This window comes from Hemiscyllium ocellatum, chromosome 18, assembly GCF_020745735.1.
Source record: "Hemiscyllium ocellatum isolate sHemOce1 chromosome 18, sHemOce1.pat.X.cur, whole genome shotgun sequence".
Lineage (NCBI taxonomy): Eukaryota > Metazoa > Chordata > Chondrichthyes > Orectolobiformes > Hemiscylliidae > Hemiscyllium > Hemiscyllium ocellatum.
In genome coordinates, this window is record NC_083418.1 from 14753895 (window position 1) to 14780430 (window position 26536).

At 52.1% G+C, this 26536-nt stretch overlaps 1 protein-coding gene across 2 annotated transcripts in view; it reads left to right on the forward strand.

Annotated features, from left to right (window-relative positions):
* The window catches only part of cd82b (CD82 molecule b), a 102994-nt gene that overhangs the window by 59961 nt on the left and 16497 nt on the right, over positions 1–26536 (forward strand). For both annotated transcript variants that reach the window (XM_060838388.1, XM_060838389.1), the window contains exons 3-5: positions 13287–13359; positions 18327–18451; positions 19239–19313. In XM_060838388.1, coding sequence (XP_060694371.1) covers positions 13287–13359; positions 18327–18451; positions 19239–19313 — 273 coding nt within the window. The remainder of the gene's footprint in view (positions 1–13286; positions 13360–18326; positions 18452–19238; positions 19314–26536) is intronic.

Consider the following 26536-nt stretch of genomic DNA (forward strand, 5'->3'; position numbering starts at 1 on the left):
AACCCTGAGTGACTCCCCCTGTAGATAAATACAGGAAACCCCTCAGTGACTCCCCCTGTATATAAATACAGGAAACCCCTCAGTGACGCCCCCTGTACATAAATACGGGAAACCCCTCAGTGACTCCCCCTGTAGATAAATACAGGAAACTCCTCAGTGACTCCCCCTGTAGATAAATACAGGGAATCCCTCAGTGACTCCTCCTGTAGATAAATACGGGAACCACTCAGTGACTCCCCCTGTAGATAAATATGGGAACCACACAGTGACTCCCCCTGCAGATGAATACAGGAAACCCCTCAGTGACTCCCCCTGTAGATAAATACAGGAAACTCCTCAGTGACTCCCCCTGTAGATAAATACAGGGAACCCCTCAGTGACTCACCCTGGAGATAAATATGGGAAACCCCTCAGTGACTCCTCCTGTAGATAAATACGGGAACCCCTCAGTGACTCCCCCTGTAGATAAATACGGAAAACCCCTCATTGACTCCCCCTGTAGATAAATACAGGGAACCCCTCAGTGACTCCCCCTGTAGATAAATACACGAAACCCCTCAGTGACTCACCCTGCAGATAAATGAAGGAATCCCCTCAGTGACTCCCCCTGCAGATGAATACGGGAAATCACTCAGTGACTCCCCCTGTAGATAAATATGGGAAACGCCTCAGTGACTCCCGCTGCAGATAAATACAGGAAACTCCTCAGTAACACCCCCTGTAGATAAGTACAGGAAAACCCTTAGTGACTCCCCCTGTAGATAAATACAGGAAACCCCTCAGTGACTCCCCCTGTATATAAATACAGGAAACCCCTCAGTGACGCCCCCTGTACATAAATACGGGAAACCCCTCAGTGACTCCCCCTGTAGATAAATACGTGAAACCCCTCAGTGACTCTCCCTGGAGAGAAATTCTGGGAACGCCTCATTGACCCCCCCTGTAGATAAATACAGGAAACCCCTCAGTGACGCCCCCCATAGATAAATACGGGAACCCCTCAGTGACTCCCCCTGTAGATAAATACAGGAGACCCCTCAGTGACTCGCCCTGTAGATAAATATGGGAAACCCCTCAGTGACTCCCCCTGTAGATAAATACAGGAAACCCCTCAGTGACTCACCCTGCAGGTAAATACAGGAAACCCCTCAGTTACACTCCCGGTAGATAAATACAGGAAACTCCTCAGAGATTCCCCCTGTAGATAAATATGGGAAACCCCTCAGTGACTCCCCTGTAGATAAATACAGGAAACCCCTCAGTGACTCCCCCTGTAGATAAATACAGGAAACCCCTCAGTGACTCACCCTGCAGGTAAATACAGGAAACCCCTCAGTTACACTCCCGGTAGATAAATACAGGAAACTCCTCAGAGATTCCCCCTGTAGATAAATATGGGAAACCCCTCAGTGACTCCCCCTGTAGATAAATACAGGAAACCCCTCAGTAACTCCCCCACTAGATAAATACAGGGAACCCCTCAGTGACTCCCCCTGTAGATAAATATTGGAAGCCCCTCAGTGACACCCCCTGTAGATAAGTACAGGAAAACCCTGAGTGACACCCCCTCTAGATAAATACAGGAAACCCCTCAGTGACTCCCCCTGTAGATAAATACGGGAAACCCCTCAGTGACTCCCCCTGTAGATAAATGCAGGAAACCCCTCAGTGACTCCCCTGAAGATAAATACAGGAAACCCCTCAGTGACTCCCCCTGTAGATAAATACAGGAAACCCCTCAGTGACTGCACCTGTAGATAAATATGGAAAATCCTTCAGTGACTCCCCCTGTAGATAAATACAGGAATCCCCTCAGTGACTCCCCCTGTAGATAAATACAGGAAACCCCTCAGTGACGCCCCCTGCACATAAATACGGGAAACTACTCAGTGACTCCCCCTGTAGATAAATACGGGAAACCCCTCAGTGACTCTCCCTGTAGATAAATACGGGAGACCCTCAGTGACTCCCCTGTAGATAAATACGGGAAACCCCTCATTGACTCCCCCTGTAGATAAATACGGGAAACCCCTCAGTGACTCCCCCTGTAGATAAATACGGGAACCCCTCAGTGACTCCCCCTGTAGATAAATACAGGGAACCCATCAGTGACTCCCCCTGCAGATAAATACAGGAAACCACTCAGTGACTCCCCCTGTAGATAAATACGGAAAACCCCTCAGTGACTCCCCCTGCAGATAAATACAGGGAACCCCGCAGTGACTCCCCCTGTAGATAAAAACGGGAAACCCCTCAGTGACTCCCGCTGCAGATAAATACAGGAAACCCCTCAGTGAATCCCCCTGTAAATAAATACAGGGAACCCCTCAGTGACGCCCCCTGTAGATAAATATTGGAAACCCCTCAGTGACACCCCCTGTAGACAAGTACAGGAAAACCCTGAGTGACTCCCCCTCTAGATAAATACAGGAAACCCCTCAGTGACTCCCCCTGTACATATATACAGGAAACCCCACAGTGACTCCCCCTGTAGATAAATACAGGAAACCCCTCAGTGACTCCCCCTGTAGATAAATACAGGAAACCCCTCAGTGACTGCACCTGTAGATAAATATGGAAAATCCTTCAGTGAATCCCCCAGTAGATAAATACAAGAAACCCCTCAGTGACGCCCCCTGTACATAAATACGGGAAACCCCTCAGTGACTCCCCCTGTAGATAAATACGGGAAACCCCTCAGTGACTCTCCCTGCAGATAAATACTGGGAACCCCTCAGTGACTCCCCCTGTAGATAAATACAGGAAACCCCTCAGTGACTCACCCTGCAGGTAAATACAGGAAACCCCTCAGTTACACTCCCGGTAGATAAATACAGGAAACTCCTCAGAGATTCCCCCTGTAGATAAATATGGGAAACCCCTCAGTGACTCCCCTGTAGATAAATACAGGAAACCCCTCAGTGACTCCCCCTGTAGATAAATACAGGAAACCCCTCAGTGACTCACCCTGCAGGTAAATACAGGAAACCCCTCAGTTACACTCCCGGTAGATAAATACAGGAAACTCCTCAGAGATTCCCCCTGTAGATAAATATGGGAAACCCCTCAGTGACTCCCCCTGTAGATAAATACAGGAAACCCCTCAGTAACTCCCCCACTAGATAAATACAGGGAACCCCTCAGTGACACCCCCTGTAGATAAATATTGGAAGCCCCTCAGTGACACCCCCTGTAGATAAGTACAGGAAAACCCTGAGTGACACCCCCTCTAGATAAATACAGGAAACCCCTCAGTGACTCCCCCTGTAGATAAATACGGGAAACCCCTCAGTGACTCACCCTGTAGATAAATGCAGGAAACCCCTCAGTGACTCCCCTGTAGATAAATACAGGAAACCCCTCAGTGCCTCCCCCTGTAGATAAATACAGGAAACCCCTCAGTGACTGCACCTGTAGATAAATATGGAAAATCCTTCAGTGACTCCCGCTGTAGATAAATACAGGAAACCCCTCAGTGACTCCCCCTGTAGATAAATACAGGAAACCCCTCAGTGACGCCCCCTGCACATAAATACGGGAAACCACTCAGTGACTCCCCCTGTAGATAAATACGGGAAACCCCTCAGTGACTCTCCCTGTAGATAAATACGGGAACCCCTCAGTGACTCCCCCTGTAGATAAATACAGTAAAACCCTCAGTGACTCCCCCTGTACATAAATACGGGAGACCCCTCAGTGACTCCCCTGTAGATAAATACGGGAAACCCCTCATTGACTCCCCCTGTAGATAAATACGGGAAACCCCTCAGTGACTCCCCCTGTAGATAAATACGGGAACCCCTTAGTGACTCCCCCGTAGATAAATACAGGGAACCCATCAGTGACTCCCCCTGCAGATAAATACAGGAAACCACTCAGTGACTCCCCCTGTAGATAAATACGGAAAACCCCTCAGTGACTCCCCCTGTAGATAAATACAGGGAACCCCGCAGTGACTCCCCCTGTAGATAAAAACGGGAAACCCCTCAGTGACTCCCGCTGCAGATAAATACAGGAAACCCCTCAGTGTATCCCCCTGTAAATAAATACAGGGAACCCCTCAGTGACGCCCCCTGTAGATAAATATTGGAAACCCCTCAGTGACACCCCCTGTAGACAAGTACAGGAAAACCCTGAGTGACTCCCCCTCTAGATAAATACAGGAAACCTCAGTGACTCCCCCTGTACATATATACAGGAAACCCCACAGTGACTCCCCCTGTAGATAAATACAGGAAACCCCTCAGTGACTCCCCCTGTAGATAAATACAGGAGACCCCTCAGTGACTGCACCTGTAGATAAATATGGAAAATCCTTCAGTGAATCCCCCAGTAGATAAATACAAGAAACCCCTCAGTGACGCCCCCTGTACATAAATACGGGAAACCCCTCAGTGACTCCCCCTGTAGATAAATACGGGAAACCCCTCAGTGACTCTCCTTGCAGATAAATACTGGGAACCCCTCAGTGACTCCCCCTGTAGATAAATACAGGAAACCCCTCAGTGACTCACCCTGCAGGTAAATACAGGAAACCCCTCAGTTACACTCCCGGTAGATAAATACAGGAAACTCCTCAGAGATTCCCCCTGCAGATAAATATGGGAAACCCCTCAGTGACTCCCCTGTAGATAAATACAGGAAACCCCCCAGTGACTCCCCCTGTAGATAAATACAGGAAACCCCTCAGTGACTCACCCTGCAGGTAAATACAGGAAACCCCTCAGTTACACTCCCGGTAGATAAATACAGGAAACTCCTCAGAGATTCCCCCTGTAGATAAATATGGGAAACCCCTCAGTGACTCCCCCTGTAGATAAATACAGGAAACCCCTCAGTAACTCCCCCACTAGATAAATACAGGGAACCCCTCAGTGACTCCCCCTGTAGATAAATATTGGAAGCCCCTCAGTGACACCCCCTGTAGATAAGTACAGGAAAACCCTGAGTGACACCCCCTCTAGATAAATACAGGAAACCCCTCAGTGACTCCCCCGTAGATAAATACGGGAAACCCCTCAGTGACTCCCCCTGTAGATAAATGCAGGAAACCCCTCAGTGACTCCCCTGTAGATAAATACAGGAAACCCCTCAGTGACTCCCCCTGTAGATAAATACAGGAAACCCCTCAGTGACTGCACCTGTAGATAAATATGGAAAATCCTTCAGTGACTCCCCCTGCAGATAAATACAGGAAACCCCTCAGTGACTCCCCCTGTAGATAAATACTGGGAACCCGTCATTCACTCCCCCTGTAGATAAGTACAGGAAAACCCTGAGTGACACCCCCTCTAGATAAATACAGGAAACCCCTCAGTGACGCCCCCTGCACATAAATACGGGAAACCACTCAGTGACTCCCCCTGTAGATAAATACGGGAAACCCCTCAGTGACTCTCCCTGTAGATAAATACGGGAACCCCTCAGTGACTCCCACTGTAGATAAATACAGGAAAACCCTCAGTGACTCCCCCTGTAGATAAATACGGGAGACCCCTCAGTGACTCCCCTGTAGATAAATACGGGAAACCCCTCATTGACTCCCCCTGTAGATAAATACGGGAAACCCCTCAGTGACTCCCCCTGTAGATAAATACGGGAACCCCTCAGTGACTCCCCCTGTAGGTAAATACAGGGAACCCATCAGTGACTCCCCCTGCAGATAAATACAGGGAACCCCTCAGTGACGCCCCCTGTAGATAAATATTGGAAACCCCTCAGTGACACCCCCTGTAGACAAGTACAGGAAATCCCTGAGTGACTCCCCCTCTAGATAAATACAGGAAACCCCTCAGTGACTCCCCCTGTACATATATACAGGAAACCCCACAGTGACTCCCCCTGTAGATAAATACAGGAAACCCCTCAGTGACTCCCCCTGTAGATAAATACAGGAAACCCCTCAGTGACTGCACCTGTAGATAAATATGGAAAATCCTTCAGTGAATCCCCCAGTAGATAAATACAAGAAACCCCTCAGTGACGCCCCCTGTACATAAATACGGGAAACCCCTCAGTGACTCCCCCTGTAGATAAATACGGGAAACCCCTCAGTGACTCTCCCTGCAGATAAATACTGGGAACCCCTCATTGACTCCCCCTGTAGATAAATACAGGAAACCCCTCAGTGACTCCCCCTGTAGATAAATACGGGAACCCCTCAGTGACTCCCCCTGTAGATAAATACAGGAAACCCCTCAGTGACTCCCCCTGTAGATAAATATGGGAAACCCCTCAGTGACTCCCCTGTAGATAAATACAGGAAACCCCTCAGTGACACCCCGTGTAGATAAATACAGGAAACCCCTCAGTGACTCACCCTGTAGGTAAATACAGGAAACCCCTCAGTTACACTCCCGGTAGATAAATACAGGAAACGCCTCAGTGACTCTCCTTGTAGATAAATGCAGGAAACTCCTCAGTGATTCCCCCTGTAGATAAATACGGGAAACCCCTCAGTGACTCCCGCTGTAGATAAATACAGGGAACCCCTCAGTGACTCCCCCTGTAGATAAATATGGGAAAGCCCTCAGTGACTCCCCCTGTAGATAAATACAGGAAACCCCTCAGTGACGTCCCTGTACATAAATACTGGGAACCCCTCAGTGACTCCCCCTGTAGATAAATACGGGAAACCCCTCAGTGACTCTCCCTGTAGATAAATACTGGGAACCCCTCATTGACTCCCCCTGTAGATAAATACAGGAAACCCCTCAGTGACGCCCCCTGTAGATAAATACGGGAAACCCCTCAGTGTCTCCCCCTGTAGATAAATACGGGAAACCCCTCAGTGACTCCCCCTGTAGATAAATACAGGAAACCCCTCAGTGACTGCACCTGTAGATAAATATGGAAAATCCTTCAGTGAATCGCCCTGTAGATAAATACAGGAAACCCCTCAGTGACGCCCCCTGTAGATAAATACAGGAAACTCCTCAGAGATTCCCCCTGTAGATAAATATGGGAAACCCCTCAGTGACTCCCCCTGTAGATAAATACAGGAAACCCCTCAGTAACTCCCCCACTAGATAAATACAGGGAACCCCTCAGTGACACCCCCTGTAGATAAATATTGGAAGCCCCTCAGTGACACCCCCTGTAGATAAGTACAGGAAAACCCTGAGTGACACCCCCTCTAGATAAATACAGGAAACCCCTCAGTGACTCCCCCTGTAGATAAATACGGGAAACCCCTCAGTGACTCACCCTGTAGATAAATGCAGGAAACCCCTCAGTGACTCCCCTGTAGATAAATACAGGAAACCCCTCAGTGCCTCCCCCTGTAGATAAATACAGGAAACCCCTCAGTGACTGCACCTGTAGATAAATATGGAAAATCCTTCAGTGACTCCCGCTGTAGATAAATACAGGAAACCCCTCAGTGACTCCCCCTGTAGATAAATACAGGAAACCCCTCAGTGACGCCCCCTGCACATAAATACGGGAAACCACTCAGTGACTCCCCCTGTAGATAAATACGGGAAACCCCTCAGTGACTCTCCCTGTAGATAAATACGGGAACCCCTCAGTGACTCCCCCTGTAGATAAATACAGTAAAACCCTCAGTGACTCCCCCTGTACATAAATACGGGAGACCCCTCAGTGACTCCCCTGTAGATAAATACGGGAAACCCCTCATTGACTCCCCCTGTAGATAAATACGGGAAACCCCTCAGTGACTCCCCCTGTAGATAAATACGGGAACCCCTTAGTGACTCCCCCGTAGATAAATACAGGGAACCCATCAGTGACTCCCCCTGCAGATAAATACAGGAAACCACTCAGTGACTCCCCCTGTAGATAAATACGGAAAACCCCTCAGTGACTCCCCCTGTAGATAAATACAGGGAACCCCGCAGTGACTCCCCCTGTAGATAAAAACGGGAAACCCCTCAGTGACTCCCGCTGCAGATAAATACAGGAAACCCCTCAGTGTATCCCCCTGTAAATAAATACAGGGAACCCCTCAGTGACGCCCCCTGTAGATAAATATTGGAAACCCCTCAGTGACACCCCCTGTAGACAAGTACAGGAAAACCCTGAGTGACTCCCCCTCTAGATAAATACAGGAAACCTCAGTGACTCCCCCTGTACATATATACAGGAAACCCCACAGTGACTCCCCCTGTAGATAAATACAGGAAACCCCTCAGTGACTCCCCCTGTAGATAAATACAGGAAACCCCTCAGTGACTGCACCTGTAGATAAATATGGAAAATCCTTCAGTGAATCCCCCAGTAGATAAATACAAGAAACCCCTCAGTGACGCCCCCTGTACATAAATACGGGAAACCCCTCAGTGACTCCCCCTGTAGATAAATACGGGAAACCCCTCAGTGACTCTCCTTGCAGATAAATACTGGGAACCCCTCAGTGACTCCCCCTGTAGATAAATACAGGAAACCCCTCAGTGACTCACCCTGCAGGTAAATACAGGAAACCCCTCAGTTACACTCCCGGTAGATAAATACAGGAAACTCCTCAGAGATTCCCCCTGCAGATAAATATGGGAAACCCCTCAGTGACTCCCCTGTAGATAAATACAGGAAACCCCCCAGTGACTCCCCCTGTAGATAAATACAGGAAACCCCTCAGTGACTCACCCTGCAGGTAAATACAGGAAACCCCTCAGTTACACTCCCGGTAGATAAATACAGGAAACTCCTCAGAGATTCCCCCTGTAGATAAATATGGGAAACCCCTCAGTGACTCCCCCTGTAGATAAATACAGGAAACCCCTCAGAACTCCCCCACTAGATAAATACAGGGAACCCCTCAGTGACTCCCCCTGTAGATAAATATTGGAAGCCCCTCAGTGACACCCCCTGTAGATAAGTACAGGAAAACCCTGAGTGACACCCCCTCTAGATAAATACAGGAAACCCCTCAGTGACTCCCCCGTAGATAAATACGGGAAACCCCTCAGTGACTCCCCCTGTAGATAAATGCAGGAAACCCCTCAGTGACTCCCCTGTAGATAAATACAGGAAACCCCTCAGTGACTCCCCCTGTAGATAAATACAGGAAACCCCTCAGTGACTGCACCTGTAGATAAATATGGAAAATCCTTCAGTGACTCCCCCTGCAGATAAATACAGGAAACCCCTCAGTGACTCCCCCTGTAGATAAATACTGGGAACCCGTCATTCACTCCCCCTGTAGATAAGTACAGGAAAACCCTGAGTGACACCCCCTCTAGATAAATACAGGAAACCCCTCAGTGACGCCCCCTGCACATAAATACGGGAAACCACTCAGTGACTCCCCCTGTAGATAAATACGGGAAACCCCTCAGTGACTCTCCCTGTAGATAAATACGGGAACCCCTCAGTGACTCCCCCTGTAGATAAATACAGGAAAACCCTCAGTGACTCCCCCTGTAGATAAATACGGGAGACCCCTCAGTGACTCCCCTGTAGATAAATACGGGAAACCCCTCATTGACTCCCCCTGTAGATAAATACGGGAAACCCCTCAGTGACTCCCCCTGTAGATAAATACGGGAACCCCTCAGTGACTCCCCCTGTAGGTAAATACAGGGAACCCATCAGTGACTCCCCCTGCAGATAAATACAGGGAACCCCTCAGTGACGCCCCCTGTAGATAAATATTGGAAACCCCTCAGTGACACCCCCTGTAGACAAGTACAGGAAATCCCTGAGTGACTCCCCCTCTAGATAAATACAGGAAACCCCTCAGTGACTCCCCCTGTACATATATACAGGAAACCCCACAGTGACTCCCCCTGTAGATAAATACAGGAAACCCCTCAGTGACTCCCCCTGTAGATAAATACAGGAAACCCCTCAGTGACTGCACCTGTAGATAAATATGGAAAATCCTTCAGTGAATCCCCCAGTAGATAAATACAAGAAACCCCTCAGTGACGCCCCCTGTACATAAATACGGGAAACCCCTCAGTGACTCCCCCTGTAGATAAATACGGGAAACCCCTCAGTGACTCTCCCTGCAGATAAATACTGGGAACCCCTCATTGACTCCCCCTGTAGATAAATACAGGAAACCCCTCAGTGACTCCCCCTGTAGATAAATACGGGAACCCCTCAGTGACTCCCCCTGTAGATAAATACAGGAAACCCCTCAGTGACTCCCCCTGTAGATAAATATGGGAAACCCCTCAGTGACTCCCCTGTAGATAAATACAGGAAACCCCTCAGTGACACCCCGTGTAGATAAATACAGGAAACCCCTCAGTGACTCACCCTGTAGGTAAATACAGGAAACCCCTCAGTTACACTCCCGGTAGATAAATACAGGAAACGCCTCAGTGACTCTCCTTGTAGATAAATGCAGGAAACTCCTCAGTGATTCCCCCTGTAGATAAATACGGGAAACCCCTCAGTGACTCCCGCTGTAGATAAATACAGGGAACCCCTCAGTGACTCCCCCTGTAGATAAATATGGGAAAGCCCTCAGTGACTCCCCCTGTAGATAAATACAGGAAACCCCTCAGTGACGACCCCTGTACATAAATACTGGGAACCCCTCAGTGACTCCCCCTGTAGATAAATACGGGAAACCCCTCAGTGACTCTCCCTGTAGATAAATACTGGGAACCCCTCATTGACTCCCCCTGTAGATAAATACAGGAAACCCCTCAGTGACGCCCCCTGTAGATAAATACGGGAAACCCCTCAGTGTCTCCCCCTGTAGATAAATACGGGAAACCCCTCAGTGACTCCCCCTGTAGATAAATACAGGAAACCCCTCAGTGACTGCACCTGTAGATAAATATGGAAAATCCTTCAGTGAATCGCCCTGTAGATAAATACAGGAAACCCCTCAGTGACGCCCCCTGTACATAAATACGGGAAACCCCTCAGTGACTCCCCCTGTAGATAAATACAGGAAACCCCTCAGTGACTCCCCCTGTAGATAAATACTGGGAACCGGTCATTCACTCCCCCTGGAGATAAATACAGGTAACCCCTCAGTGATGCCCCCTGTAGATAAATACGGGAAACCCTCAGTGACTCCCCCTGTAGATAAATACAGGAAAACCCTCAGTGACTCCCCCTGCAGATAAATACGGGAGACCCCTCAGTGACTCCCCTGTAAATAAATACAGGAAACCCTTCAGTGACTCCCCCTGTAGATAAATACAGGAAACCCCTCAGTGACTCCCCCTGTAGATAAATACGGGAACCCCTCAGTGACTCCCCCGTAGATAAATACGGGAAACCCCTCAGTGACTCCCCCTGTAGATAAATATGGGAAACCCCTCAGTGACTCCCCTGTAGATAAAAACAGGAAACCCCTCAGTGACACCCCCTGTAGATAAATACAGGAAACCCCTCAGTGACTCACCCTGTAGGTAAATACAGGAAACCCCTCAGTTACACTCCCGGTAGATAAATACAGGAAACCCCTCAGTGACTCTCCTTGTAGATAAATGCAGGAAACTCCTCAGTGATTCCCCCTGTAGATAAATACGGGAAACCCCTCAGTGACTCCCCCTGTAGATAAATACAGGGAACCCCTCAGTGACTCCCCCTGTAGATAAATATGGGAAACCCCTCAGTGACTCCCCCTGTAGATAAATACAGGAAACCCCTCAGTGACGACCCCTGCACACAAATACTGGAAACCCCTCAGTGACTCCCCCTGTAGATAAATACGGGAAACCCCTCAGTGACTCTCCCTGTAGATAAGTACAGGAAAACCCTGAGTGACTCCCCCTCTAGATAAATACAGGAAACCCCTCAGTGACTCTCCCTGTAGATAAGTACAGGAAAACCCTGAGTGACTCCCCCTCTAGATAAATACAGGAAACCCCTCAGTGACTCCCCCTGTAGATAAATACAGGAAACCCCTCAGTGACTCCTCCTGTAAATAAATACAGGAAACCCCTCAGTGACTCCCCCTGTAGATAAATACGGGAATCCCCCTCAGTGACCCCCCTGTAGATAAATACAGGAAACCCCTCAGTGGCTCCCCCTGTAGATAAATACAGGAATCCCCTCAGTGACTCACCCTGTAGGTAAATACAGGAAACCCCTCAGTTACACTCCCGGTAGATAAATACAGGAAACCCCTCAGTGATTCCCCCTGTAGATAAATGCAGGAAACTCCTCAGTGATTCCCCCTGTAGATAAATCCAGGAAACCCCTCAGTGACGCCTCCTGTTGATAAATACGGGAAACCCCTCAATGACTCCCCCTGTAGATAAAGACGGGAAACCCCTCAGTGACTCCCCTTGTAGATAAATATGGGAAACCCCTCAGTGACTCCCCCTGTAGATAAATACGGGAAACCCCTCAGTCACTCCCCCTGTAGATAAAGACGGGAAACCCCTCAGTGACTCCCCGTGTAGATAACTACAGGGAACCCCTCAGTGACTCCCCCTGTAGATAAATACAGGGAACCCCTCAGTGACACCCCTGTAGATAAATACAGGGAACCCCTCAGTGGCTCCCCCTGTAGATAATTACGGGAATCCCCTCAGTGACACCCCTGTAGATAAATATAGGAAACCCCTCAGTGGCTCCCCCTGTAGATAATTACGGGAATCCCCTCAGTGACTCCCCCTGTTGATAAATACGGGAAACCCCTCAATGACTCCCCCTGTACATAAATACGGGAAACCCCTCAGTGACTCCCCCTGTAGATAAATACGGGAAACCCCTCAGTGACACCCCCTGTAGATAAATACGGGAAACCCCTCAGTGATTCCCGCTGTAGATAAATACAGGAAACCCCTCAGTGAAGCCCCTGTAAGTAAATACAGGAAACCCCTCAGTTACTCCCCCTGTAGATAAATACAGGGAACCCCTCAGTGACTCCCCCTGTAGTTAAATACAGGAAACCCCTCAGTGACTCCCCCTGTACATAAATACAGGAAACCCCTCAGTTTCTCCCCCTATTGATAAATACAGGAAACCCCTCAGTGACTCCCCCAGTAGATAAATACAGCAAACCCCTCCGTGACTCCCCCTGTAAATAAATACAGGAAACCCCTCAGTGACTCCCCCTGTAGATAAATACAGGAAACCCCTCAGTGACACCCCCTGTAGATAAATACAGGAAACCCCTCAGTGACTCCCCCTGTAGATAAATACAGGAAACCCCTCTGTTCAGTCTCCCTGGCTCCACATACCTGTGGACTCTGTGTGTTTCTGTGTTGATTCCTGGTTGTTCCAGTTTGCGTCGTTTTCCTTGATCTTTCCACCACGTGGAGTTCGTTCAGTATCCTTCGCCCTCCCTTTCCTGTGGATATTCTGTGTTCCTGTTTCTGTTTTTCCCTGACATGTTGATTGTTCTCTAGATTCTTGGAGCTGTTATCCTCGGCTTTGGTCTCTGGATTCTCCTGGATAAGACCAGCTTCATTGCAGTTGTACGTAAGTATCCACAGTTTTCTCTGCCCTCTGCTCGGCCGTGCCCTGTGGTTTCATACACAAATATACAAGAAGTCTGGTATTCCAAGCCCCTTTCCCATCTGGGAGCTTCAATCCATGGAATCTTTGGGTCTGTTCATTATCATGGACATCCCTTTGGGAAAACAGTCCTCCTCTGATTTAAAGTTCACAGCTTACACATCGTCCTTTGCAGTTAGTGGAAGGATTAACCCACGCTCTGCCATTGTCTGTGTGTGGGCCTCCCTGCTGGATGGCCTGGCCCTAATCCTCACTCTATGAGCCGAGTTGTTGAATATCCAAACAGTGAAAACAGGTTATCTTTATCTCCCCTGTCTTTTCTTTGGGCAGCCACTGTATTTAACTTCTGATCTTCTAGAAAGTTCCCTCATCTCTCCTTTCTCAGTCCACAATGGATAATTGCTTGTATTGAACTCCATCAGCCACAGTTTTGCCCATTCACCTGATCTATCAATATTCCTTTGTAACGTTATGTGACCATCTACACTCTCTACAATGCCACCGAACTTGGTCGCATCAGCGAATTTGGATATATAAATTTCTTTGCGATTATACAAGGTGTTATTAAATGATGTGACTAATTGAAGCTGGAGCACAGATCCTGGTGGGACACCACTGGTCAGATCCTGCCCGTTGGAGTTACCTATTCATTAATCCTACATTCTGTCACCTCTCACTCAACTTCCCAACTGCTAGAACACTGCCCTGTTGTTGCGGTCGCGCCCAATAGCCCTGTTACAGTGGAGCCCTGTTACAGTGGAGCCCTGTTACCCTGTTACAGTGCAGCCCTGTTACCCTGTTACAGTACAGCCCTGTTACCTGGTTACAGTGGAGCCCTGTTACAGTGGAGCCCTGTTATCCTGTTACAGTGCAGCCCTGTTACCCTTTTACAGTGGAGCCCTGTTACAGTGGGGCCCTGTTAACCTGTTACAGTGGGGCCCTGTTACCCTTTTACAGTGGAGCCCTGTTACAGTGGGGCCCTGTTACCCTGTTACAGTGGAGCCCTGTTACAGTGCAGCCCTGTTACCCTGTTACAGTGGAGCCTTGTTACCCTGTTACAGTGGAGCCCCGTTACAGTGCAGCCCTGTTACCCTGTTACAGTGGAGCCCTGTTACAGTGCAGCCCTGTTACCCTGTTACAGTGGAGCCCTGTTACAGTGGAGCCCAGTTACCCTGTTACAGTGGAGCCCTGTTACTCTGTTACAGTGGAGCCCTGTTACCCTGTTACAGTGGAGCCCTGTTACAGTGCAGCCCTGTTACCCTGTTACAGTGGAGCCCTGTTACCCTGTTACAGTGGAGCCCTGTTACAGTGGAGCCCAGTTACCCTGTTACAGTGGAGCCCTGTTACAGTGGAGCCCAGTTACCCTGTTACAGTGGAGCCCTGTTACTCTGTTACAGTGGAGCCCTGTTACCCTGTTACAGTGGAGCCCTGTTACAGTGGAGTCCTGTTACAGAGGACCCCTGTTACCCTGTTACAGTGGAGCCCTGTTACCCTGTTGCAGTGGAGCCCTGTTACCCTATTACAGTGGAGCCCAGTTACCCTGTTACAGTGGAGCCCTGTTACAGTGGAGCCCTGTTACTCTGTTACAGTGGAGCCCTGTTACCCTGTTACAGTGGAGCCCTGTTACAGAGGACCCCTGTTACCCTGTTACAGTGGAGCCCTGTTACCCTGTTACAGTGGAGCCCTGTTACCCTATTACAGTGGAGCCCTGTTACCCTGTTACAGTTCAGCCCTGTTACAGTGGGGCCCTGTTACCCTGTTACAGTGGAGCCCTGTTACCCTGTTACAGTGGGGCCCTGTTACCCTGTTACAGTGGAACCCTATTACCCTGTTACAGTGGAGCCCTGTTACCCTGTTACAGTGGGGCCCTGTTACCCTGTTACAGTGGAACCCTGTTACCCTGTTACATTTGAGCCCTGTTACAGTGGAGCCCTGTTACAGTGGAGCCCTGTTGCAGTGGAGCCCTGTTGCCCTGTTACCCTCTTACAGCGGTGCCCTGTTACAGCGGTGCCCTGTTACAGCGGTGCCCTGTTACAGTGATGCCCTGTTACAGCGGTGCCCTGTTACAGCGGTGCCCTGTTACAGCGGTGCCCTGTTACAGCAGTGCCCTGTTACAGCGGTGCCCTGTTACAGCGGTGCCCTGTTACAGTGATGCCCTGTTATAGCGGTGCTCTGTTACAGCGGTGCCCTGTTACAGCGGTGCCCTGTTACAGCGGTGCTCTATTACAGCGGTGCCCTGTTACAGCGGTGCTCTGTTACAGCGGTGCCCTGTTACAGCGGTGCTCTATTACAGCGGTGCCCTGTTACAGCGGTGCTCTATTACAGCAGTGCCCTGTTACAGCGGTGCCCTGTTACAGCGGTGCCCTGTTGCAGCGGTGCCCAGTTACAGCGGTGCCCTGTTACAGCGGTGCTCTGTTACAGTGGAACTCTGTTACAGTGATGCCCTGTTACAGCAGTGCCCTGTTACAGTGGTGCCCAGTTACAGCGGTGCCCTGTTACAGCGGTGCCCTGTTACAGCGGTGCTCTGTTACAGCGGTGCCCTGTTACAGCAGTGCCCTGTTACAGCGGTGCCCAGTTACAGCGGTGCCCTGTTACAGCGGTGCTCTGTTACAGCAGTGCCCTGTTACAGCGATGCCCTGTTACAGCGGTGCCCTGTTACAGCGGTGCCCTGTTACAGCAGTGCCCAATTACAGTGGAACTCTGTTACAGTGGTGCCCTGTTACAGCGGTGCCCTGCTACAGCGATGCCCTGTTACAGCGGTGCCCTGTTTCAGCGGTGCCCTGTTACAGCGGTGCCCTGTTACAGCGGTGCTCTGTTACAGTGGAGCTCTGTTACAGCGGTGCCCTGCTACAGCGATGCCCTGTTACAGCGGTGCCCTGTTACAGCGGTGCCCTGTTTCAGCGGTGCCCTGTTACAGTGGTGCCCTGTTTCAGCGGTGCTCTGTTACAGCGGTGCTCTGTTACAGCGGTGCCCTGTTACAGCGGTGCTCTGTTACAGCGGTGCCCTGTTACAGCGGTGCCCTGTTACAGCGGTGCCCTGTTACAGCGGTGCTCTGTTACAGCGGTGCCCTGTTACAGCGGTGCCCTGTTACAGTGGTGCCCTGTTACAGCGGAGCTCTGTTACAGCGGTGCTCTGTTTCAGCGGTGCCCTGTTACAGCGGTGCCCTGTTACAGCGGTGCCCTGTTACAGTGGTACCCTGTTACAGTGGAGCTCTGTTACAGTGGTGCTCTGTTACAGTGGTGCCCTGTTACAGCAGTGCCCTGTTACAGTGATGCCCTGTTACAGCAGTGCCCTGTTACAGTGGTGCCCTGTTACAGTGGTGCCCTGTTACAGCGATGCCCTGTTACAGCGATGCCCTGTTACAGTGGTGCCCTGTTACAGCGATGCCCTGTTACAGTGGTGCCCTGTTACAGCGGTGCCCTGTTACAGCAGTGCTCTGTTACAGCGGTGCCCTGTTACAGCGGTGCTCTGTTACAGTGGTGCCCTGTTACAGCGGTGCCCTGTTACAGCGGTGCTCTGTTACAGCGGTGCCCTGTTACAGCGGTGCCCTGTTACAGCGATGCCCTGTTTCAGCGGTGCCCTGTTACAGCGGTGCCCTGTTACAGCGGTGCTCTGTTACAGCGGTGCCCTGTTACAGCGGTGCTCTGTTACAGTGATGCCCTGTTACAGCGGTGCCCTGTTACAGCGGTGCCCTGTTACAGTGGTGCCCTGTTACAGCGGTGCCCTGTTACAGTGATGCTCTGTTACAGCGGTGCCCTGTTACAGCGGTGCTCTGTTGCAGCGGTGCCCTGTTACAGTGATGCCCTGTTACAGCGGTGCCCTGTTACAGCGGTGCCCTGTTACAGTGATGCCCTGTTACAGCAGTGCCCTGTTACAGCGGTGCCCTGTTACAGCAGTGCCCTGTTACAGCGGTGCTCTGTTACAGCAGTGCCCTGTTACAGCGGTGCTCTGTTACAGCAGTGCCCTGTTACAGCGGTGCCCTGTTACAGCGGTGCTCTGTTACAGTGATGCCCTGTTACAGCGGTGCCCTGTTACAGCGGTGCCCTGTTACAGTGATGCCCTGTTACAGCGGTGCCCTGTTACAGCGGTGCTCTGTTACAGCGGTGCCCTGTTACAGCGGTGCCCTGTTACAGCGGTGCCCTGTTACAGCGGTGCCCTGTTACAGCGGAGCTCTGTTACAGCGGTGCCCTGTTACAGCGGTGCCCTGTTACAGCGGTGCTCTGTTACAGCGGTGCCCTGTTACAGCGGTGCCCTGTTACAGCGGTGCCCTGTTACAGTGATGCCCTGTTACAGCGGTGCCCTGTTACAGCGATGCCCTGTTACAGCGGTGCCCTGTTACAGCGGTGCCCTGTTACAGTGGTACCCTGTTACAGCGGTGCCCTGTTACAGCGGTGCCCTGTTACAGCGGTACCCTGTTACAGCGGTGCTCTGTTACAGCAGTGCCCTGTTACAGCGGTGCCCTGTTACAGCGGTGCCCTGTTACAGCAGTGCCCTGTTACAGTGATGCTCTGTTACAGCAGTGCCCTGTTACAGCGGTGCCCTGTTACAGCAGTGCCCTGTTACAGTGATGCTCTGTTAGAGCAGTGCCCTTTTACAGCGGTGCTCTGTTACAGCAGTGCCCTGTTACAGCGGTGCCCTGTTACAGCGGTGCCCTGTTACAGCGGTGCCCTGTTACAGCGGTGCCCTGTTACAGCAGTGCCCTGTTACAGCGGTGCCCTGTTACAGCGGTGCTCTGTTACAGCAGTGCCCTGTTACAGCGGTGCCCTGTTACAGCGGTGCCCTGATACAGCAGTGCCCTGTTACAGCGGTGCCCTGTTACAGCGGTGCACTGTTACAGCGGTGCCCTGTTACGTTGGTTGCTGGTTTGGTGCAGTGTATATGAGTGTCTGATATAAGCCAATATTGACTCAGTATTGCTTCACTCCCTGCAGAGTCCTCATCGTCTGCATTGAAAATTGGGTCATACATCTTGCTGGGAGTGGGCTCTGTGACCATGCTGATGGGATTCCTCGGCTGCCTAGGAGCAGTGAATGAAGTCAGATGTCTGTTAGGATTGGTGAGTCAGTGCAGGGTAACAGAGCCCGGTCCACCCTGTCTCCAATGGAAGCTGGGCACTCCAGGGTCACTTAGCGCAGACTGACATCACGGAGGGTGGGGGGATACTTTCAACTCTCTCTGCTTAACAGATTCAGGATCACTGCACACCGAGAGAGACAGACACTGCCAAAAACACTGGTGCTGAACAAAACTGGGCCGACATTCTGGGTAAACATACACATCATGTGCACACACATATACCTGCGCACGCTCGCACACGCACAGATACACCTGCACAAACACATACTCACATTCTCACCTGCACATACACTCACGTAGATACACACAACACGCGCACGTGCACACATACATGTGCGTGCACACGGGGATGTACACACATCCACACATATGAGTGGACTTGCAGGAGCAAGCATCCACAGACACTTGTATGCACTGGTGAACAAACTCACTCACAGACAGGCACACACACACAGGCACACACAGACAGGCACACACAGACAGGCACACACAGACAGGCACACACACACAGGCACACACAGACTGGCACACACAGACAGGCACACACACAGACACCTGCTTTCACACCCACAATACAGACACACAGACGTGCACATGCGTGTACACACAGAAACATACACAATCATACACACAGAAACGTAGGAGCGTGCGCACCCACATGAGGGAATATCTACAATCAAACCCATAGCCCCCGAAGTGTGTCGAGCTCCTGCGGTCCTGTAGTGTGCTGAGGGATTAGATAGGAATGAATGTGCTTTGTTTTTCAGTATTTTACCTGCTTACTGCTGATCCTGATCGCTCAGATTACAGCAGGGATCCTGATCTACTTCCAGAGAGACGCGGTGAGTCAGGCTGCCTTTCAGCTGTACGCACAACTGTCCACTGCCAGCAACAATCTGAATGATAGTGTGGATCACAGTGTGAATGACAGTGTGGATCACAGTGTGAACGACAGTGTGGATCACAGTGTGAATGACAGTGTGGATCACAGTGTGAACGACAGTGTGGATCACAGTGTGAATGACAGTGTGAATGACATGTGGATTACAGTTTGAATGACAGTGTGAATGACTGTGGATCACAGTGTGAATGCCAGTCTGAACGACAGCGCGGATCACAGTCTGAATACCAGTGTGGATCACAGTGTGAGCGACTTGTGGATCACAGTGTGAACGACAGTGTGAACGACAGCGCGGATCACAGTGTGAATGACAGTGTGAACGACAGTGCGAATGACAGTGTGGACCACAGTGTGGATCACAGTGTGGACCACAGTGTGAATGACATTGTGAACGACAGTGTGAATGACAGTGTGGACCACAGTGTGGATCACAGTGTGAACGACAGTGTGAACGACAGTGTGGATCACAGTGTGGATCACAGTGTGAACAACAGCGCGGATCACAGTGTGAATGACAGTGTGAACGACAGTGTGAATGAGTGTGGATCACAGTGTGGATCACAGTGTGAATGACAGTGTGGATCACAGTGTGAATGACAGTGTGAATGACAGCACAGACCACAGTCTGAATGACAGTGTGAATGACAGCGCGGATCACAGTCTGAATGACAGTGTGAATGACAGCACAGACCACAGTCTGAATGACAGTGTGAATGACAGCGCGGATCACAGTCTGAATGACAGTGTGAATGACAGCGCGGATCACAGTCTGAATGACAGTGTGAATGACAGCACGGACCACAGTCTGAATGACAGTGTGAATGACAGCGCGGATCACAGTCTGAATGACAGTGTGAATGACAGCGCGGATCACAGTCTGAATGACAGTGTGGATGACGGTGTGAATCACAGTATGAATCACTGTGTCAATCACGGTGTGGATCACGGTGTAATGGTGCTGAGAGGGAGAACGAGCAGTGTGGAGCAGGAAGGGGTTTGAGAAAGAGAGCGAGAGCTGAGAAACAGCTGCATTGCTCTGGTAGAGTGCGAGCAAGAAGAGGGCAGTGCACAGTGGGAGGATGGAGCGGGTGAAGGGATTGGGGTCTGTGAGCACTGTGGGGTCGGTGGGTGGTGGGGAGGATGTGGGCTGAGAGAGTTGGGGGTGGTGTGTGGGCTTTGGGGGAGTGTGGGATGGGTTGTTTGGGGGTGGGGTGTGGTGTGGGTTGTTGGGAATGGGAGCTGTGTTGGGGGTGTGCGTGGAGTGGGGTGGGTGGGTGTAAGGGTATTGAGGTTTTGGGAATGGGGGTTGTGTTGGGGGGAGTGTGTGGGGGTGTATGGGCTGTGGGATGTGGGGGCATTTGGAATGCGGGTGTTGGGAATGGGGGTTGCATTGGGAGAGTGTGTGGGGGGGTGTATGGGAAGTGGAGGTGTTGGATGGGAGGGATTGTATTGGGGAGAGTGTGTGGGGATGTATGGGATGTGGGGGTGTTGGGAATGGGGGCTGTGTTGGGGGGAGTGTGTGGGTGTGTATGGGTTGTGGAATGTGGGGGTGATGGGAATGTGGGTGTTGGGAATGGGGGTTGTGTTGGGAGTGTGTTGGGAGTGTGTGGGGAGGTGTATGTGCAGTGGGATGTGGGGGTGTTAGGAATGGGGGTTGTTTTGGGGAGAATGCGTGGAGGGTGTATGGGCTGTGGGATGTGGAGGTGTTGGGAATGGGGGTTGTCTTGGGAATAGGGTTTGTGTTGGGGAGAGTGTGTGGGGGGTGTATGGGCTGCGGGATGTGGGGGTGTTGGGAATGCGGGTGTTGGGAATGGGGTTTGTGTTGGGAATATGTGTGGGGGTGTCTGGGCTGTGAGACGTGGGTGTGTTGGGAATGGGGGTTGTGTTGGGGAGAGTGTGTGGGTGTGTATGGGCTGCGGGATGTGGGGGTGATGGAAATACGGGTGTTGGGAATGGGGGTTCTGGTGGGAGAGTGTGTGGGGGTGTATGGGCAGTGGGATGTGGGGGCGTTTGGAGTGCGGGTGTTGGGAATGGGGGTTGCGTTGGGAGAGTGTGTGGGGGTGTATGGGATGTGGGGGTGTTGGGTGGGAGGGATTGTATTGGGGAGAGTGTGTGGGTGTGTATGGGATGTGAGGGTGTTGGGTGGGGGGGTTGTGTTGGGGAGAGTGTGTGGGGTGTGTATGGGATGTGAGGGTGTTGGGTGGGGGGGTTGTGTTGGGGAGAGTGTGTGGGGGGTGTATGGGATGTGGGGGTGTTGGGTGGGGGGGTTGTGTTGGGGAGAGTGTGTGGGGGGTGTATGGGATGTGAGGGTGTTGGGTGGGGGGGTTGTGTTGGGGAGAGTGTGTGGGGTGTGTATGGGATGTGGGGGTGTTGGGAATGGGGTTGTGTTGGGGAGAGTGTGGGGGATGTATGGGCTGTGGGATGTGGGGGTGTTGGGAAATGAGGTTATGTTGGGCGGATTGTGGGGTGTTGGGAATGGAGATTGTGTTGGGAGTGTGTGTGGGGTGTATGGGCTGGGGGATGTGGGGGTGTTGGGAATGGAGATTGTGTTGGGAGTGTGTGTGGGGTGTATGGGCTGGGGGATGTGGGGGTGTTGGGAATGGGGGTTGTGTTGGGGAGAGTGTGTGGGTGGTGTATGGCTGTGGAATGGGGGGGTGATGGGATTGTGGGTGCTGGGAATGGGGGTTGTGTTGGAAGTTTGTGGGGGTTGTATGTGCAGTGGGATGTGGGGGTGTTGTGAACTGGGGTTGTGTTGGGGAGAGTGCGTGGGAGTGTATGGGCTGAGGGCTGTGGGATGTGGGGGTGTTGGGATTGTGGGTGTTGGGAATGGGGGTTGTGTTGGGGAGAGTGTGTGGGGGGTGTATGGGATGTGGGGGTGTTGGGTGGGGGGTTGTGTTGGGGAGAGTATGGGGGGATTGAAGGGGCGGGGCTCAAGGGCAGAGGAGCGGGAAGTGGAGGAGATGCAGTGCTTCAACTTCCACTGACACCTTCCTTTGACTGAACTGGTCTTCACTCTGAACAACTTCTCTTTCCAATTCTCCCACTTCAACCTCCACCGCATCTCCTCCACTTCCCGCTCCTCCGCCCTTGAGCCCCGCCCCTCCAATCGCCATCAGGACAGAACCCCACAGGTTCTCACCTACCACCCCACCAACCTCCGTATACAGCGTATCATCCGCCGTCGTTTCCGCCACCTCCAAACGGACCCCACCACCAGGGATATATTTCCTTCCCCTCCCCTATCAGCGTTCCGCAAAGACCACTCCCTTCATGGCTCCCTCATCAGGTCCACACCCAACCTCCACTCCCGGCACCTTCCCCTGCAACCGCAGGAAATGCAAAACTTGTGCCCACACCACCTCCCTTACCTCCCTCCAAGGCCCCAAGGGATCCTTCCATATCCGCCACAAATTCACCTGCACCTCCACACACATCATCTATTGCATCTGCTGCACCCGATGTGGCCTCCTCTATATTGGGGAGATGGGCCGCCTACTTGCGGAATGTTTCAGGGAACACCTCTGGGACACCCGGACCAACCAACCCAACCACCCCGTGGCTCAACACTTTAACTCTCCCTCCCACTCCACTAAGGACATGCAGGTCCTTGGACTCCTCCATCGCCAGACCATAGCAACACGACGGTTGGAGGAGGAGCGCCTCATCTTCCGCCTGGGAACCCTCCAACCACAAGGGATAAACTCAGATTTCTCCAGTTTCCTCATTTCCCCTCCCCCCACCTTGTCTCAGTCAAATCCCTCGAACTCAGCACCGCCCTCCTAACCTGCAATCTTCTTCCTGACCTCTCCGCCCCCACCCCACTCCGGCCTATCACCCTCACCTTGACCTCCTTCCACCTATCACATCTCCATCGCCCCTCCCCCAAGTCCCTCTTCCCTACCTTTTATCTTAGCCTGCCTGTAACACTCTCCTCATTCCTGAAGAAGGCCTCATGCCCGAAACGTAGATTCTCCTGCTCCTTGGAAGCTGCCTGACCTGCTGCACTTTTCCAGCAACAAATTTTTAGCTCTGATCTCCAGCATCTGCAGTCCTCACTTTTTCCTAGTGTACACGGAGTGGGGTGTGTGTACAGTGTTGGTGCTGTATGGGATGTGGGGTGTGTACAGGGAGTGGGGTCTGTGTACAGTGTTGGAGCTGTATGGGATGTGGGGTGTGTGCAGGGAGTGGGGTCTGTGTACAGTGTTGGAGCTGTATGGGATGTGGGGTGTGTGCAGGGAGTGGGGTCTGTGTACAGTGTTGGAGCTGTATGGGATGTGGGGTGTGTGCAGGGAGTGGGGTCTGTGTACAGTGTTGGAGCTGTATGGGATGTGGGGTGTGTGCAGGGAGTGGGGTCTGTGTACAGTGTTGGAGCTGTATGGGATGTGGGGTGTGTGCAGGGAGTGGGGTCTGTGTGTAGTGTTGGTGCTGTATGGGATGTGGTGTGTGTGCAGGGAGTGGGGTCTGTGTGTAGTGTTGGTGCTGTATGGGATGTGGGGTGTGTGCAGGGAGTGGGGTCTGTGTGCAGTGTTGGTGCTGTATGGGATGTGGCGTGTGTGCAGGGAGTGGGGTCTTTGTGTACAGTGTTGGTGCTGTATGGGATGTGGGGTGTGTGCAGGGAGTGGGGTCTGTGTACAGTGTTGGAGCTGTATGGGATGTGGCGTGTGTGCAGGGAGTGGGGTCTGTGTGTACAGTGTTGGTGCTGTATGGGATGTGGCGTGTGTGCAGGGAGTGGGGTCTGTGTACAGTGTTGGAGCTGTATGGGATGTGGGGTGTGTGCACGGAGTGGGGTCTGTGTACAGTGTTGGAGCTGTATGGGATGTGGCGTGTGTGCAGGGAGTGGGGTCTGTGTGTAGTGTTGGAGCTGTATGGGATGTGGGGTGTGTGCAGGGAGTGGGGTCTGTGTACAGTGTTGGAGCTGTATGGGATGTGGGGTGTGTGCAGGGAGTGGGGTCTGTGTACAGTGTTGGTGCTGTATGGGATGTGGGGTGTGTGCAGGGAGTGGGGTCTGTGTACAGTGTTGGTGCTGTATGGGATGTGGGGTGTGTGCAGGGAGTGGGGTCTGTGGGCAGTGTTGGTGCTGTATGGGATGTGGGGTGTGTGCAGGGAGTGGGGTCTGTGGGCAGTGTTGGAGCTGTATGGGATGTGGTGTGTGTGCAGGGAGTGGGGTCTGTGTGTAGTGTTGGTGCTGTATGGGATGTGGTGTGTGTGCAGGGAGTGGGGTCTGTGTACAGTGTTGGTGCTGTATGGGATGTGGGGTGTGTGCAGGGAGTGGGGTCTGTGTACAGTGTTGGAGCTGTATGGGATGTGGGGTGTGTGCAGGGAGTGGGGTCTGTGTACAGTGTTGGTGCTGTATGGGATGTGGGGTGTGTGCAGGGAGTGGGGTCTGTGTGTAGTGTTGGTGCTGTATGGGATGTGGGGTGTGCGCAGGGAGTGGGGTCTGTGTACAGTGTTGGAGCTGTATGGGATGTGGGGTGTGTACAGGGAGTGGGGTCTGTGTACAGTGTTGGTGCTGTATGGGATGTGGGGTGTGTGCAGGGAGTGGGGTCTGTGTACAGTGTTGGTGCTGTATGGGATGTGGGGTGTGTGCAGGGAGTGGGGTCTGTGTGCAGTGTTGGTGCTGTATGGGATGTGGGGTGTGTGCAGGGAGTGGGGTCTGTGGGCAGTGTTAGTGTTGTATGGGATGTGGGGTGTGTGCAGGGAGTGGGGTCTGTGTGCAGTGTTGGTGCTGTATGGGATGTGGGGTGTGTGCAGGGAGTGGGGTCTGTGTACAGTGTTGGTGCTGTATGGCATGTGGGGTGTGTGCAGGGAGTGGGGTCTGTGTACAGTGTTGGTGCTGTATGGGATGTGGGGTGTGTGCAGGGAGTGGGGTCTGTGTGAAGTGTTGGTGCTGAATGGGATGTGGGGTGTGTACAGGGAGTGGGGTCTGTGTGAAGTGTTGGTGCTGTATGGGATGTGGGGTGTGCGCAGGGAGTGGGGTCTGTGTACAGTGTTGGTGCTGTATGGCATGTGGGGTGTGTGCAGGGAGTGGGGTCTGTGTACAGTGTTGGTGCTGTATGGGATGTGGCGTGTGTGCAGGGAGTGGGGTCTGTGTACAGTGTTGGTGCTGTATGGCATGTGGGGTGTGTGCAGGGAGTGGGGTCTGTGGGCAGTGTTGGAGCTGTATGGGATGTGGGGTGTGCGCAGGGAGTGGGGTCTGTGTACAGTGTTGGTGCTGTATGGGATGTGGGGTGTGCGCAGGGAGTGGGGTCTGTGTACAGTGTTGGAGCTGTATGGGATGTGGGGTGTGTGCAGGGAGTGGGGTCTGTGTGCAGTGTTGGTGCTGTATGGGATGTGGGGTGTGCGCAGGGAGTGGGGTCTGTGTACAGTGTTGGAGCTGTATGGGATGTGGGGTGTGTGCAGGGAGTGGGGTCTGTGTGTAGTGTTGGTGCTGTATGGGATGTGGGGTGTGTGCAGGGAGTGGGGTCTGTGTACAGTGTTGGAGCTGTATGGGATGTGGGGTGTGTGCAGGGAGTGGGGTCTGTGTACAGTGTTGGAGCTGTATGGGATGTGGGGTGTGCGCAGGGAGTGGGGTCTGTGTACAGTGTTGGAGCTGTATGGGATGTGGGGTGTGCGCAGGGAGTGGGGTCTGTGTACAGTGTTGGTGCTGTATGGGATGTGGGGTGTGCGCAGGGAGTGGGGTCTGTGTGTACAGTGTTGGTGCTGTATGGGATGTGGGGTGTGTACAGGGAGTGGGGTCTGTGTGCAGTGTTGGTGCTGTATGGGATGTGGGGTGTGTGCAGGGAGTGGGGTCTGTGTACAGTGTTGGTGCTGTATGGGATGTGGGGTGTGTACAGGGAGTGGGGTCTGTGTACAGTGTTGGTGCTGTATGGGATGTGGGGTGTGTACAGGGAGTGGGGTCTGTGTGCAGTGTTGGTGCTGTATGGGATGTGGGGTGTGTGCAGGGAGTGGGGTCTGTGTACAGTGTTGGTGCTGTATGGGATGTGGGGTGTGTACAGGGAGTGGGGTCTGTGTACAGTGTTGGTGCTGTATGGGATGTGGGGTGTGTGCAGGGAGTGGGGTCTGTGTACAGTGTTGGAGCTGTATGGGATGTGGGGTGTGTACAGGGAGTGGGGTCTGTGTGTACAGTGTTGGTGCTGTATGGGATGTGGGGTGTGTGCAGGGAGT